Source organism: Cryptomeria japonica, chromosome 1, assembly GCF_030272615.1.
Source record: "Cryptomeria japonica chromosome 1, Sugi_1.0, whole genome shotgun sequence".
NCBI lineage: Eukaryota > Viridiplantae > Streptophyta > Pinopsida > Cupressales > Cupressaceae > Cryptomeria > Cryptomeria japonica.
In genome coordinates this window covers 674024194-674041824 of record NC_081405.1, presented here as the reverse complement: position 1 = coordinate 674041824, position 17631 = coordinate 674024194, and the positions used below count along the sequence as shown (strand labels likewise).

The window sequence follows — 17631 nt, the reverse complement described above, 5'->3', positions numbered from 1 at the left end:
ACCAACCAACCTTGTTCCTTACATAGGTACTCTCTTAAAGAGGTGGATGCTTACTAGACTATGATGGTAATTATTACTATCAACTCATAAAAACTAGACTTAGTTAAAGTTTATTGAAAGATTGACAAATAATAATGCGAGAGTAAGGCCATGAAACTCAAACATTTAATAGAAAGATCGGGCGAATAAGTGTGAATGAAGAAGAACATGATGCAAAAGAATGCATGCATGGAGGTGTTAAACCTATAATCTCGTAATTATAGTTGAGTGCTCCTTTACATAAGTTAAAAACAAAACCATAATAATAGTTATTTTTCAGTTTCCCTGTATCTACTCAACACATATAAGAGAACCTCCAGCCGTCAGATTGTCTCAGCTTAACGTGTCATCAAATCAACGGTTACCAAGTCTTTCTAAATTTAAACCAATAAATAAATTCATCCAAAGCAACAAGGAGGAGTGAGGAAATTAATTATAAAACCACCCAAAAATCAATTGGGTATTAAATATTTGTCAATTTAATCTCATTACCTTAATTGGTAATGAATGATTAAGATGATGATGATGAGATAAAGATTGATTTGATAGGATCTATATGGAATTCGGTTGATTTTCTGCACCGAACAGGTAGAATCCTCTGCAATTTATTTTTTTGGTTTATGTGAGAGAGCATATGTTTGTATATGAAAAAAATATATATGTGGGCGATATAGATTTTTGGGAAGAGTATAATGTTTCTACATAGGATAGCAAGCTATAATCTTTGGAAAAGAAAAAGATCATCGATCTTTTCAAACTCTGTGTGGGGACATTTTTCATTGAGAGGAAGGAAACTCTCTGTTTTAGGTATATTTAAGTTGAGATTAGAAGGTTGGTTTATGGAGGGAATGCTATAATTCTATATAACTCTAACACACACTTTAAATGTTGTTTCGGTCTGTTGTTTTCTTAGCTGTGGTATGATATATGTGTTATTTGGTGTTCTAGAACTGTTTCTGCATGGTGTTTCTCTGATAATGGAGGAGTTGATATAGCCCAATATATTTGTTCTCTATATTATCTGAATTGTCCTTCTGGTTATGGTGTGTTTGAATGTGGGAAGCAGTCATTTTCATTTGTTGGGTGTATATTCAGGTGGTGATCCACTGGGTTGGTCTTTTGTGTTTTTGGCGGGCTAGTTCAGAGGTGGTGGTACTGTATATATTCTGTGGGCTTATTTAGGGAGTCTGTTTTTGTGTGTATGTTATTGTATATACACATTTCTATTTAGATTGGTTGGGGTTTTTGAGTAGGGGATGCATTTAAGGGAATTTGTGAGCTTTGCATTTCTATGGTGTCCATGAGGGATTTATTGCTTTTTCTATGGAATTGTGTTAGTTTTATGTTTTTTGGTGGAGTGTATGTGCTTAGCTGCTTCTTCTACCTGCACACGACTGTTTTCACATGTGGGTCTCTGCAATTTTATTGATTTTGTAAGCTGGTAGATTCAGTTTTAATGGTCTCTTAAGTGGGTATAAGGTACATTCAGTTTTATTAATGTCCTATGTTGTATGTGCAGATATGTGTGACTTTGAGGGGTACAAGAAGATCTGTGTGGCTTGTCTGTACCTACAAAACTTCCTTATATTCCAGCATTCACAAGTACACACATTGTTCCTACTAGAACAACACAATTCAATTCCTGGGGCAGAATAGATTCTAGTTTGTTGTTATTTCAGTTGTCGGTAGGAGCCTCCTGCTCCACCATTGCTTTCTTCCATACTATGTCAGACCAGCCCATTGATATCAATAACATTTCTCAAGAGGAGCAAGTTCAGAATGAAACTCGATTGTCTAGCCAACCCATACCATCCCCGTCTTCTCCAAAAGACAGTCATTTGGTTCCTAGTTCCTCATCACAACAAGGAACAATACCAAGCGATGAGATTTGTGCCCAGTCAGTTGTCAAGCACGAAGAAGCATTTGATGGTGCATTGGTTCCCAATTTCTTACCACCACAAGGAGCAACCCCAATCAACAAGATTTATCCCCAACCAGTTTTAAAAAATGAAGAAGCGGTTGCCGATACTAAAGTGTTCCTTGATACTTTAAACAAGTTTCATGCTGCTATTGGTACAAAATTCATGTAAGTTGTATACTATTTTCTTCAAATTTCAAGTTTTTTTTGCACCTAGATAAAACTAGTATATGGAGAATTAATGTAAGTTGGTAGTGTTCCATCAGGTTTGATGTTATTTGATACTGATATAATCATATAGATTATGCTTAGAGTAGGGAGTATGGAAAAAGGCTTGTTTTCCATTTGGGTTGGTTTTTTAGTCCTAATCACTAGAAAATTCTTTTTTAAACAAGCATTGCATAAGAGTGTTTTCCTTGTTTGTATGTTTCTTTGAATTTAATGTGTTTTTTTGGAACCTAGGACTAAGATTTATGTATGAAACTAATGATATGCAGCCACTTTTACTTCAGAGGCTTTGTAGCTTTGTTCTTTGATGAGAATATAAACCTTGCTAAAAGAGCTAGAAAAAGGTCTGTTTTTCGCTTGGTTTTGTTTCAGCCCAAATTTTGTAATAGCTTTTCTTTAACCAAGCATGTCATGGAGCTTTTTTCCGTTGTTTTTGGGTCCACATTTTAAAACGAAAATTCTATTTGTACTTATGTATATTTTAGGTGATACCTAACCAACAGATTGCATTGTCTGTTTCCTGTATCTTGTGTGAATTTGTTAAGTTCTCCCATCTCTCCCATAGATTGCATAATTCTTTTCTAAATCTTGGGATAAATTTTCTTCAATTTGCTAAAGATATTGAACATCGTTAGTGCAAAGAGTATCAAACAGTAACTGAATGTATTGGAAGTCATGATAGATGTAATTTCATTAAAATTGCTGAAGGTTCCTGTTTTCATGTGCGGATATTGTAGTGTTCTTTACTCTTTAATTAGGAAGCTTTATGATGATGTTTAAATTACACAACATATTAAGATTGAGGGTGAAACTGTACTACAACCTGCCAGCAAATTACAATAGTAGCATTCTTTAACATTTAGGCAATGCTACAATCATATCAAAGTTATTTTAATGTGTTTCATTCCGTGAAATTTCTAATAGGAAAATCCACCTCATGGTATACAAAAATTATTAATTAGGTGAAGCATTATTTTATGGTTACACCTTTTTTATTTAGATTTTTTGTCAAATTTTCTTGATGGAGCTGAAATTTATTGCAATATTTATCAACAGCCTGTTTTTGCAGTCTCAAGCACCTGCTAAAGGTCTGATTTTGTAACCTTATGCAAAGGGTCAATCTTACATGTGGGTCTAAGTTTTACAAGGGTTTGTGCCTGCTGATGAGGTGGGAGACTTCTCAAGATTAAAACCTTAGTTGATGTCATTGACCTCGGTATCGACACCTCTAGCGTATGCTTACTTATAGATTCACTCTTGCGAACTTTTACCAATCGATTTATGGCATCAAATATTCATGTCTTTTGTGTTTACCTCTACAGTTTACTATAAAAATTGTAGAAATGCCTGCATGGAGGTGCAAAAGTGTTTTATATCTTTACAGAAAGTATTGTATAGTGAAAGGATTGGTGTTTGTAAGTAGTCTAGTTATGATAGGGACAGGTGCCTTGTATTCAACAAAGATCATACAGTATAAAAGAGTCAAGGACAATGGCTAAGTATTACGGCTGCAGAAATAAAGTATTGGTTCATGATTCAATTTTAAATTTAGCATGTTTTTCTTTGAAGGGTTCCAACTATTGGAGGCAAAGAACTGGATTTGCGTCTTTTATACCTGGAAGTTACTTCTCGAGGAGGTCTGAAACAAGTAAGAAACCTCTAGCCTTAAATTCTATGGCCAATATTTGTTTTGACATATGTATGAGACTTTTTATATACTTGATTGGTGATGTATATCTTATCCATTTCTCTTATGTTGGGTCTATTAATTATTCTATTTAGTTTCTCCACATTATTCTTCTTGCCTTACTACATTTTGTCTAATCATGCTTTCTTTATCATTAAGTGTTGTCACAATTGTCTATATGTATGGCTTTATATTAATGAATATAAACAAGAATGGCACTAAGTGGTGAAGCTAATTGTGTTTCATGTATGATAGTGAGATATTACCAGTATTCTTTAGTTGTGATTGTAATTATTGCAGCAGCTTCATTACCATCCTGTGCCTTCTAAGCTTTGATTTGATAGAGTTTTTGTTGCTATTGTTTTTGTGAAACTGAAATAGATTGTGATTCTCTATTTCTTGCTCTCTAACAACAAGAGAACTAGTGTAAACTGGAAGAATTGAGAATTGGTGGGAACTTCAGCTATAGATCGATTAGTACTTTGATAGTTTAGATTTACTACACTAGATATATGCTTTATACCTGGATACATTTTTGACAGGGTAGCTTTGAGAACAACAATTCAAAATACTTTGTGTGTTTGTGTTTGCCTCCAAAAGCTTTCCAAGACAATTAAATAAAATTTTGAAGATATATGGAGAGCAGAAACTTTCAGACATAGCTAAAAGTTTCACTTATTATATGATAGTGGACATGATGCACATCTTAAGTTTTATACGTGTACATAGAATGCCAGTACTAAATTAGTTTTGTAAGCTTAGTGATGTTAGGTGTACCTAAAATTGGCTTTATTTCTGACTTTGTTGTAGGCTGGAAATAAAAATGTAAGGAAGCTAGTGAAAACTTCACATTTAATGTTAGTTATTATGTTTATGGACATCATATGAGTAGTTAACATGTTTGGAAAGCTCTAAAGATGGGCCTTTAAGTTTCCTGAAATTAAGATCCAAAGTTAACATCAATCTATCTACCTGTTTTAACTGTTTGCCATTTGAATGGGGCTGTGGAATACTGAAAGTTGAAACTCTCACAAAGAAAACACCCTTATCTTATTTTAAAACTACAGGTTGTATTAATGCTGATTCAATTCCCTTGAAGTCAATTAGTTGAAACTCAAATTTGCAACACAAGAGAAGATCTATGAACCTAAGTGGAAAAGAAGTGTTTGTTGCTCCTACTAAGTAGCATGTTGTAAATCGAGTCCAAGGTGTCTGTAACAAGGCACACAAATTAAGATATACTTAATCATATTGAATGGATGCAAATGAAATTGAATAGTTGGGCTGGCTTTCCTACATTGGTTAATTCATGTTTGAGCAATATGCTTACCAGATTTGCCAATATACGAGTCAAACCATTGAGAGAATGAGCTGATCAATTTATCAGGGTATTGATGCTCCTATTAGTGAATCACAAAGGTCCTAACCCCCTCCATCATGAGAATGAAAACATACCTCATATCAGCAAAAATTGAAAAATAATATAAGCAGATGCATATGTATATCTGATTCTAGGAATAATCTCTGGGAAGGCATTTGCAGTCAGTCTGAAGGATAGATACTGAAGAAATGGGATATTATCAAACCAATTACATAATGCTAGAATACATAATGATAGAATGTTAAATATCCCATGGGAAATGTCTGTCATTTTGTAATCTTACCAGCTTTTCAGTATAAGTTTTTTCAGCAACAGTACTGGTCATAAAGTGGTGTCATATGCTGATTAAGCGGAAGGTTTTACTGCTATGGCAAGAATTTTAAATATATTAGAATTTTTTTGGTACAAAAGTACTCGTGGGATGTAGACACTATCTTTAATATCTATGCTGAGGGGTGTATGATCTACATTCATCGCTGAGGATGTGCTGATGTATAATGTCTGTATGTAGTTTACAAAAAATGGCCTGCCTAAAATTATAATAATCAAAATTCAGTTGTTGATATCAGAAAGACTAAACTAGAATCTCTTATTAGATAAGTTCTAAGTTCACTAATCAACACTGTAGACCTTAGGAATATCTAAAAGATCAAACTAGAAACACTAAACATTTTTTGGCATCTGAAAAAAAGAACTCTGGACGCACCCACAGGAGATTTGTTTCAGAATCCAATTCTGGTACTAATTCACCATTTAATGGTTTCTGTGCACTTGAATCGCAAAACCAACAAATAGAACTTTCTTCAAGTCAATTTTGGGCCCAAAGAATGCAATTAATTGCTGAACAGAATTTAGCAGGATATATTTGTTCTCAAAATAACTAAAGCACAATGAAATTTTCTAATCAAGTATTAGTAATTGACCTAATATCATCAATATTGGCAATGAATTTCATAAGATATTTGCAATTTCTAATTGAGTATTAGTAAATAGTCTAATAGACATAATTTCAAGAGAATAGGTATTTAACTTTTTTTGAATTTAATACTTCTAGTTTCTATTTATCTCAATATGACCTTAATGAGTAGTCATTACACAAGAGTCCTTTTTCCTCATGCTAGTGATTATCACAAGGCAATGAGGTAAACTTAGTAAACAAGCATCTAAACTTAGTACACAAGCTTCTTTAAGAATCTTGCAGTAGGGAGGAGGAATGAGAAATACATTCACACTTCTGAGCTTTTCACCCTTGAGGCGCTTTCCGTATTTGTCCAAGCTTTTGGAGCACAAAAATAGAGAGTAGACATTGTAAGTTACTTTGATGTTTCTTCAGCTGAGATTCCCATATGTTTTATTCAAATATCATGAAAGACTAGGTTCATGTTGACCATTCCAGTTGTGTATGTTCATATTTGCCATATCCATTGATCATGTAGCGTATATTATATTTTTTGCGCACTTTATGAACTGGTTGCTTTTGCTTAGTCATTTCTATGGTCTTGCAAATCACTTTCTTTTTCCCAGCACTACAGTTTTGAAACTTGTAATATTGTTATATTTTCCCTTTTAGCAAGGCAGCATGTTGATCAATGCACTACAGCTGACTGTGGTGCTGTTACCTATCACTATGCAGTGAAGTTGGCCTAATGTAGAATCCCAAGTATTGGGCGAGCAAAAAAAATTCTACATTTTGCTTAATGCTTGCTGTGATGAATTTCAGAATAAGAATTGGCAATTTACACATTGTTTTGAAGTGTTTGAACTTTTTGAGCCAAATTTGAAGAAATTTGATTGTCTTTAATTCACATGTTTATTTTATTTATCGAGTACTTAAAACTAATTTATTCATCAATATGTTTTCTAAAGACCTCTATTTGAAGTCCAACATCTTTGAACAATGTTTTGGTGTCTGTGATGCTTTCCAGGGTGGGGGACCCAATGCTGGGTAGCCTCCTCCTTGTACCAAGCTTAACAATTTAAATTTAATGCAAGGCAATCAGATGATTTAAATCTATATATAAATCAAAACACTCGCCCATTAACTGGATGATTTTGAAACCCAACAACATTAATAAATCGTAGGATTTCATTACTTTTTTTTTGGAAGTATTTTAACAAATTTCACATACCTCTAGCCTGTCCAAACAACACTCACCATTCCCAACCCCATTTGCAACCCGTTAATGCTTTATTTTTTGATCTCACACTTCTAAAACAAATCTCATCACTCAAAAGAATACCGCAATATGTGGAGCATCCCCTTACAAAATCAACAGTTGCATTCTGAAAAATATACTAGCATAGAAATGTTCGATCCCACATATCTTCAAATTTTATCATCTAAAAGTCTCATCAACGTTGAACTCCCAAAGCCTGCAAAACAATGAAGATCTTCTCTATCTTCAACCTGCATGCAAACCAAATGGGAAGCTAGCTCTTCTCATTCCCATTCTTGTGTTTCCATGGGTGTCTCTGCAAGTGAGGCACATTAAGAGCTGGGTGAATTATGGTCAAAGTTGTAACTCCTACATTGTCAACAACCCCTGCCTAAATCAAGGTTTAAGCAATAAATGTAGTTAGTATGACATTCCCACCTAGTCGACACAATCAACACATAGCAAGCAAGATTCCTTCCCAATTGTAATTCCTCCACACATGAGCACTTCAATTATGGTCAAAAGCATGCAAATGAAGGTCCAACATGCAAGTGGCCCACCACCCCAAGTGTCCTGAGAAATTATGACCCTTCAACTTCTATGTGTTGTCATGATTAAGTGAACAAGTGGCAAATGGGCCGTCCAAAGATTCCAACCAAATCGAACCTCCAAAAGAGAGGGAAGACTTTTGAATTTGAATATTTGAAGAGTAAACATTACCTCTTATACTTCATTCAAGACACAAGGTTAGACCACAAAACTTAAGATTGTAAGGTTAGGAAATTTAACTTAGACCACAAAACTTAAGATTGTAAGGTTAGATGACATTACATACATTATAGTGTTACATTTTGTCTGTGCTATCAGGTTTTTTTGAAGTATGCTTTTGTTTGTGTTTTTTCTTTTGAAGTTTTGCATTAAGATAATGGTATGATCGTTTGTGATTGATGTTCACTTCTGCTGGAATTTTACACTAAGGTAATTGTGTGACTATTTTTCATCAACGGTATAATGAATATGAAATACTTTTACAATGTTTTGCTTGTCTTATATGATAGCTGCTTGGGATGTGTGGAAATTAGGTGAAAAATTGCTTTCCATGTTATCCTATCCTGTCTGGTATTGAATGATCATATCTATTTTGCTCCGGTGCTGTTATGTTGAGAAATGATTGATTAGACTTCCTTATGGTTATTGGCAGGTCATCAAAGACAGGAAATGGAAAGAGATAACTGCAGTGTTTAATTTTCCATCAACAGCAACCAATGCATCCTTTGTTCTACGTAAATACTACATTAGCTTGCTTCATCATTATGAGCAAGTTTACTTCTTCGGGGCCCAGGGTCATCTAATTCCCCCGCCACCAAGTAGGTGGAATTCTCTATATGTTTCTCATGTTCTTTTGTTGTGAGATGCATCTGGCAAAAGTATTTTGACCTTTTCTGCTGTATTTTTCAGCCGCTCTACCTGCTCCAAGCCCTGTTTCAAACTCACCAATTTTAAATGAGCCTGCTAATCCACCTTTGGATGAAGTCCAGCCTCTGATCAGGAAAAAAAAGAGGAGAGCTTCAACTCCTATTTCTGGAGGTTGTCAACTCCTGCCAATTCCAACAATTCTCTTTAACAGATTTTTTATGCTTACTGGTTGAATAACTTGGATTTTCTATTTAACTAGTAATGTTTATCAGATAAATTCTTGTATAACTTAAATCAGTGACTGTTGCTAAGATATATTTCATTTTGCTTTCTCACAGTTAGCCCTGCATCATCTGTGGGTCATCCCGTCACTGGAGTTATAGATGGAAAGTTCGAACATGGTTATCTTGTTACTGTGGTAGTTGGCTCAGAGAAATTAAGTGGTGTATTATACCAGGTGCCGACAGGATTTTCCAGAGAACAGTTTGCAGAAGTACCTAGTTACTTGAATATTCATAATAATGGGGATGCTGCTTTAGGGGTTCGCCCTCGTCGCCGTCGCAGGAGAAAAGATGAAATTAAGAAAAGGGATCCTGATCATCCTAAGCCAAATAGGAGTGGCTACAATTTTTTCTTTGCTGAGCAGCATACAAAATTGAAAGCATTGCATCCTGGCAAGGATAGGGAGATCAGTAAAATGATTGGTGATTCATGGAATAATCTAAATGAAGAAGAAAAATCAGTAAGATAGAAATGAATTCTGATATGAACTTTTCTTTTCCCACTACATAATTAGTCTTCTTTGTTACTTTTTAAGCTAAAAATAAATGCTTTTGTGCTGCCTTTCTTAATATATTATCCTGATTTAATATATCAGGTTTACCAGGAGCTTGGATTGAAGGATAAGGAAAGGTACAGAAGTGAAATGCAAGAATACAAAGAGAAACAAAAATTGCAGTCCCATGACACAGAAGTGTCGATTGCTGGAAATGAAGGAATAATTCAACAATTGGGAAATCAGCATGGACTGCAGTTTGAATGCCAGGGAACTTCCATTACTACAATTGAGGGAATGAATCTCCATCTTGCCAATCATTCTAGTCTCTGTGAGCACCAACCAGACAATCATGAATCTGTTACAGAAACAACAGGCTTTAAGATGGCGGATTTGCCTGATATGTCTGACACTATAAATACCATTGTGCCTAAAAAACTGGAATCTTTGGTTGGTAGCACTGTTTTAGCAGATCAACAATGTTCAGTGGATACCACCATGTCCATTAAGGAAGAAAGTTGCATCCAAGAAGACAAGTGTAAGCAATTAGTATCAGAACAATAATTCCAATAAACTAACAAGATTCTGATTAGAATAGCCCAATGAACTACTCACATTTAGAATAGACATGTAATGACAAACTATGCTTAACACTTAGTTCAGTTATTCATCTTGAGGGTTTCTTTGTTTTTTGGTTCTGGGTTTGTTGTATAGTATGCCTTAAAGCCAGTGTAACTGAGCTGATTAAAGGAACAGCAATATAGTTTGCCAGTGTTGGTGTGCATCTCTGAACCAGTAAAGTACAGACTAATTCATCTTTTTTGTTGCTTGTAATTGCTGAGGCCTTCCAAGTTGAAAGATAATAGGTAAACCGACAAAGTCACAAAAGATTGTTCAGATTTGAATATCCACAATATCAAGCACAATCAACTTAATAGCAAAGTTCTTTGTTTTAATCTCAGGCTGTTATTTCTTCTATGGCCATTTTAATCCCCTTTCAATCTCAGGATTTTATTTTTTGTTTTAGTCAGTAAATGTGGTTTTTTTATTTTCCTCTTCAGGATTAGCCCTTTGTCATTTTTGTTGGGGTTTACATGCCATCTGTCATGCTGGTTTGTAGAAGCATTACTTTTTAAGATTTCCTTCTTAGATGGATTTGTAAAGTATGAAGAATAAACAATGCTGGTGTTTCTTGATAATAAATGGTTGAATTCATAGTGACATTTTGGGTTTCTGAACTCTCAGCTTTGTTTGAATTCACTCAAAAATATGAATGTCACATAATGTGGTGCAATCTTACACCGATAAAAGTCCACCATAAGAAATTTATTTTGGGCCTAGACTCATGATGTAAAATATTGGGAAAGGAGTGAAGACTTATGAAATTTATATATGATGATTCCATTAGTGGGGGATCAACTAACAAATCAAGAAAAGACATTTTTTTGCACAGAAATAAGGTCTGGCTTGCAAGCATGAACGTGTTTCTATAGTCATTTATAATCATACACAACTTTAGGAGTCTTTGAAAGTGTTTCATGCAAGTACAAAAACTGTATTCACATTTGGTGAAACTTTCTCCTTGTGTAGGAGCATATCAAGTTTATGCTTGGAGTATATTTTAAGTTAGGAAAGTGTCAAAAACTGTTAAGAAGCTTTGAAAGTTTTTAATATGGTTACTAAACTGTATTCATATTTGGTGAAAATTATTCCTTGTATAGCAGGATATCAAGTTTTCGCTCAGAATTTCTTATTTTGGACACGCACGTAAGTGTCAACCACCATTTGATTCTTGCCAAATAAGCATCTAGTTAGGGATGTAGAATAGAATATTATAGAAATATCAATATGGTTAAGAACTGAGCTGGTTGTAATGGGTAGGGTAGGATTCCATGGAGGGGGCAGGTTGGGATTCGGCAAGAATTTTGTAAAAACGTTTCATGTAGCCAAAAATCAAACCCTGGACGAATCCACAGGGTTTCTAGAGTGTACCCGATTCCGATACGAATCGTACCCAGAAATGGCAGGGCAAAGCTGCTGAATCTGCAACTTAGGCTTGGACCATCAACGTTAAGGAGGAGGATCTATTGTGGCTGCTGGAAGTGAGAGGCCTCGAAGTTTGTAGCACATTCTTGAGATATTTGAGAAATTTTATAACCAAAAGAAAGTCTGTGTTGTGAATTTCGGTTCTTTTAACTCCAAAATGTTTAAGAGTATTTTTGGATGTAGACAAGAATTCCATTTCCGTGTAAGTGTTTTACTGGAACATGCTCATATATTCTATTGATAGAACCTGAGCTGTAGAGTTAGAAAGCCCCTCCCCAAATAGGATTAGGATTACCAGTCTAGTGTGGGTACACAAATGCGGGTTATCATCACTGATTTTTGTCTGTCTGTAAGTATTTCATCCATGTCACGCCCATTTCCTCATATGCCTTGATGAATCCGAGTGCATTGCCAAACTGTTATTGACCGTGTCTTGCTCCTTGCAGATATTCCACAAGGGTATTCTTGGCCAATATTAGTGTTTTTTAATCTTCATCCACCATATTCAATGACTATGTCAGGCAAAAGATAATTTCTGTATCTTTCGACATTCACATTGCATGTTATCTGCTTCTCAGTTTGTCCGATTTCCACTAGTTTGCTATATCTGTCAGGCATTGGAGTCCCTGCATCTGCACAGGCTTATTAGGGGTGTCCTATTTCCAACAACTACAACTATCTGGCTACAGCTTAAAGAATGTTGCAGAGAACATATACAAAATCTGTAGCGTTTAGAAATACTTTGAACTTCGAAGAGCTCTCTATCCAGCACACTGTTTTGATCTCTGTATTTGATCACATCTTCGCATGCAATTGACTATATCTTCTTTGAAACATCTGTCAGTAGTTTTTAAGGTTTTCAAGTTTGAGCAGATTAACAATTCACTGCTTATTTTGTTATTGGCTGCAACTTGATTGACTATGCCCTAAATTGTGTCGTCTGTAAATAATCATCCCTTATTTCATTGACTATTGGCAAATTGGTGTCATTGCAATCAAGAGGGTATCATGAAAAGTAGTTTACCTTAATTGTGGCAAGAAGTTCAACATTATTAAAAGCTTCCGGACAGAGGACACAGGTACACAACCGTTGTAGAAAACTTTGAAAGCTCTACTCACAAATACAAAAGTCAGATTGTCAAACTTTTTTGTTGTAATATTACATGTTGCATTTTCTTGTGTCACAATTTCTATACATTTTTAATAAATCAATATCAGCTGGGAATTATAGAGCATGTAAATTAGAAAATTAAATGCATAGGTTGCCTAGGGATAGGTCTAGTCAGCTCTTAGAACCATGATGAAAATAAAACTTGATGCAGAGTGGAACTTTTTCTTTTAGATACTAAACATGAATATTCTTGCCATGGTTGTTGCCTTATCTGTGTTCCCTTGTGGGTCGATTCTATGGCTTTTGATCAATCCAAACCGCTCGCATGGACTTGAATTTTGATTCAGGGTCTTGATTTAGTATAGTGCAAGCTTCTAATATCTGATTCACTAAATACTTTGATCCTTGCTAACTTTGTGTGAGCTAGGAGTCTTTAAAAATGCCTTGGGGAGATTATTGGTCCCTTAGACTGCTAGGTCTTGTGGACGTCATTAAAATTCTTTCATTCATTGGATTATGAGGGCTAAGGTATCCTAGGTAGACCCCCTTAATTAGACTAGGTTTATGATTGTGATAAAAATCAAACAAATAGCGGGCAAGCATACAAGTGATGTAGAGCTCCAATTCGGAACGTTCCTAAGTTGTGCTCGTTAAAAATATGAATAATAATTGGATGATATGATATGAAGTGGATGCATATTCTGTTCAAATGATCTATAAATGCCAAGACATGAAGGATTTTAGCATAAGTGTGTACCAAGCTAGCTCCCCCCAACTATGAGAAAATAGTAGTAGGAGTCAATCTTTTGAATTTTAAAATTTTGATTTTGAGGTTAAATTCATCTTGCAAGATTGTAGATAAGGGATGTAGAATTTGGGGATAGCATGAATGTATGGAAATTTGGGTCAATAAATGATGCATGCATGGGAATAAATTTAGGTAAGGATTAGGGCATATGAATAGGAATATGTGTAACTAAGATTGAACAAGGAATTTTAGAGATTGAGAAAGGATAGATGAGCTCAATGAGCTTAAAAAATAATATGGAGAAAGAATCAAGGAATTTCAATCTAATGTCCATCTTGCTGCAACAATATGTCATGTTATCTAGTCTCCTATATTTTCCTTAGACAAGGTCTATAACTAGATGCCCTAGATTCTATGGAGATGATATCAATAAAGGGGATTCACATGTTAGGGTATTTAGGGGATTCACATGTCAGGGTATTTGCAAAGTTCATGAGAAAAGTTCAATTTGAAGATGAAGAAATGTGGATAATATGTTTTTCTTAGATCTTTGCATTTGCAAAGTTCATGAGAAAAGTTCAATTTGAAGATGAAGAAATGTGGATAATATGTTTTTCTTAGATCTTTGCATGGAAAGGCACTAAGGTGGTATGAAGTTTTTGATAGCATTACTTAGCTTCTTGGAGTAGTCTTATGGCTAATTTGGAGGAGAATTTGCATTGCATCTAGACCTTGTTTTTCTTGTACAAGTTTTAGAACAAGTCAAATGGTAAGGAGTGTTTAGCATGGGGTTTAGTCATAGGTTTGAGGTTTCACTTTCCAAGATACCAAATTTTTTTCAGACCGTGCATTTATATATTTCTAAAGGTCTGTGAGGTAGGTCTAGATTCAATATAGAAAGAATTTAAATTGGTAAATATGTAGCATACTTGTTTATTCCTTGATTCTATTGTGAAAGTTAAAAAGGATAATGATTAAAAAATCATTATCTGTAAGCATAAATGTTTCTAGACATAAATCAACTATTATAGACATTGATGGAATGGATGTTTCATGTGATTAGAGCACAAGATCAAATGTTGATTATGTTTATAGGCTAGTAAAGGAAGGTGTCGGTACACTATATGACAATAATCTAAGGATAATGATAGTGTGTCAACCTACCCTCAAATAGTTTAGTCATCTGAGATGATGATAGTGAAGAGATTAGTGATGACTCTCAATTTGAGAGGGAGGAATATGGTCCTACTATTAGAAATAGGGAGGTGGAAAAAGGGAAGAGGTATGTGAAATTTAGCCATTAGATGGATCAAATTTTGAAGTTAATGGTGTACGATGTGCACATGTTGATGCTATGTATTACCCTATTTTATCCCGAATTTTAATGTTGAAGCTATTAATATTTGTTTGCATTAGGATGACTTAGATAGATTTTCACTTGGTGATAGTATTGTTGAAACAAGTTTTTGGGAGATAATGATTTTAAGCTTTAGAGCTTTCCCTTGATGATTGTATGGATGGTGATCATGTGGACACATATGAAAACCTATTTGTTTGGTGTAATATTTGTAGTAACCCTCACACAAAGTGTGCTTCAAAAATCTCATCTAAAAGTGTTGTTGTAGAAGTGAATGTGGAAGAAGTGTGTCATAAATTTTGTAGCACGTGTCACAAGTTGCCAAGGTAAAACTTAAATATTGAGATAATTTAAAGAAAGTAATTCTTAATATGAGGTGTCTCATGGTTCTAATAGTTGTTCTTGTGATTATTGTATCAACATAAATGGCATTAAGGTTTTTTGGCTACATGTAATTTTTGAGATGAATGAAATTGAGTACAAAGTTTTCCTTTATAATGAAGATGTAGTTTTTTTATGGTATGAAAGATAGTATTCCTAAGTTTGAGTATTTTTCTTGGGCGTGACATACACCTTGTAATGAAGTTGAGCAACAACAAATATACTCGGTTTATGCTATTCCTATTTCTCAAGTTTTATATATGTCATACCTTCAAAATTTTAGTTTGATGTGTGTGAGGAGGGGGTTCCTTGTGCATGTCAACAAGTTAATTGACATATGTTTCTTTGACATGTAACTTGAAATCATTTTTATTATGCTTCAATTTATTTGATGAGGCCAAAGTTTATGATAGAGTTTGTATTATTGATGAAGTTAACCTCATTATTCATTGTTTAAAAGTTGTGCCTGCAAACATTTTGGATTTCAATGGTATATCATGGGATAGTTCAAAAGCCTATATTTTGCGGTTTCATTGTAGAGGAAATATTAATTTTGGAGGTGATCATAGGTCTATTCATGTGATAAAAAGACCAAGGGTGTTGCAACAGAGTGATGAAGATAGTTTCAAGTTGAGGGAGATCAATTCGTTCAACCAAATAGAGGCAAACTATTGTAATGTTTTTCTCATGTCCATTTGTCATGAGAATGCATGTAGGGTTTGGCCTACAAAATAATGTGGTAAGTTTATGTACAAATATACTTCCTTGTGTTTATTTTTTTTCATGTCATTGGCTTGATGCTATTTTTACCTATACATATTGTGTTTATTCTTGTATATATCATGTTGCGTCTATGTTGTCATGATCCCAGTTTGATCATGATGAAGAGTGTGGTCCTAATTTTCCTTATTCCCTATTTTTTATTTATTCTCAAAGATCTAGATTCTCTCTATTCTTGTAAAGGACACATGTCCCCAACTAGAGCCACCATTGGTACCCCAATTTGTTGTGTCTCAATTTTATTCATTTCACTCCAAAGTTTGTATATTTTGCCTTATCCACCCCTTGCTAATAATCAATCTAAGAAAATTTGAATGGGTTCCATAATTGTCAAATGAGTGAAAATTTGGAATGGGTTCCATAATTGTCAAATGGTGCAAAGTCTCATAAAATACCTAAGTCCTTGTGCTAGTTTTTGGGATGTTGGGGGTATCTATCTTTGGTACCTACTCCCTTGACCCCCTCACTTTCTCAACTCTGAAATTTCATTCCCAAAATTTTGTTGTCTTGGTGTTTACATTTTTATTCCTATTACAAGAGTGTGGAAGTTTTCAAGTTCATGAACCTCTCAAAATATAACAAAGGAATGAGCAAAGGTCCAAATAAAGAAAGTCACCGAACTCAATAATTCTTGAGCTTGGCAAAAATCTAACAAAGATGTGTTGATAGGTTCAAGATTCATGAACTTTCCATAGGAGAAATACAAATAAAGTGATAAGTATAATGTCATTTGGTTCATAATTTTGTTAACCTTGTGAACATGTGATAAAGGAGGAAATAAGTTTAAGTAGATTTCACAAAATTTCAAGAGTATTTGAACCTTGTGATGGCCCAATATGTGGTTCAATTTTTTTCTAAGTTGCCAACACATAAGAAAAAGGATCTTTAGTGGATGCAAATTATCCTTGACATTCAAGAACCCATAAACTCTACCTTCAGTTCCAAGGTCTCACTCTTTCCTAGACAAGTGATAAGAGGTAACAAGTAATAGCAAAGAGGGGAAAATTGATGAATTCGTAGTGGGTGGTACTACCTCAACAAGTAGGAAGTCATTCCAAAGCTTTCCCAAGAACCTAGAACCTTCACCAAGGTTCAGGTTCCAAGTCGATCTTTTACACAAACAAGAGAAGTCAAAATGTTGGGTGATAGAGTTGTGACATAGTTCTAGAGCTTCATGGAGTTCTTATTGAGCTCTTGAGGTTTGAGAAAGATAAAAGGTTCATGATGAGACTTGATTTCTTAACAAGAATATAGTTCCTAATGAGGCTCTTAACATCAATGATTTTTAAATTTTTTGATGATGGAAAATCTCTTTCAACTAAAGGTAAGTTGATGCTTGGTAAATTCTTGAAAATGGCAGTGTTCTTTTAGGTTGCATTTTCCATCACTCTCTCCACCCCTACAATGCTCTCCTCAATTTCTAAGTGGACTCTAAAAACCAAGATCCCCAAAGGAATTTTGACACTTTGGGTTTCCTTTTTCCTATTTTACTCCTCTTCCCGCTCCATGTTAATTCCATGTATATTATTCTTACCACATGATAGTACCTATCATAGAATTGGAACCTTATATTTTAAGTATAAAATTCCACCATGTTCTTTAATTGTC

At 34.6% G+C, this 17631-nt stretch overlaps 1 protein-coding gene across 4 annotated transcripts; it reads left to right on the top strand.

The window, feature by feature from the left end:
- Positions 1 to 482: 482 nt before the first annotated feature.
- LOC131026761 (high mobility group B protein 15) lies at positions 483 to 10556 on the top strand. Of its 4 annotated transcripts, none has more exons than XM_057956703.2 (7): positions 483 to 627; positions 1559 to 2125; positions 3755 to 3833; positions 8611 to 8776; positions 8868 to 8996; positions 9164 to 9567; positions 9703 to 10556. In XM_057956703.2, the coding sequence occupies exons 2-7, from the start codon at positions 1764 to 1766 to the stop codon at positions 10162 to 10164; spliced, it is 1602 nt and encodes a 533-aa protein (XP_057812686.2). In that variant the 5' UTR covers positions 483 to 627; positions 1559 to 1763; the 3' UTR covers positions 10165 to 10556. The 4 variants fall into 4 exon arrangements, with proteins under 4 accessions (XP_057812686.2, XP_057812687.2, XP_057812688.2 ...); XM_057956704.2 differs by lacking the exon at positions 483 to 627 and adding an exon at positions 705 to 846; XM_057956705.2 differs by lacking the exon at positions 483 to 627 and adding an exon at positions 734 to 870.
- Positions 10557 to 17631: the final 7075 nt, after the last annotated feature.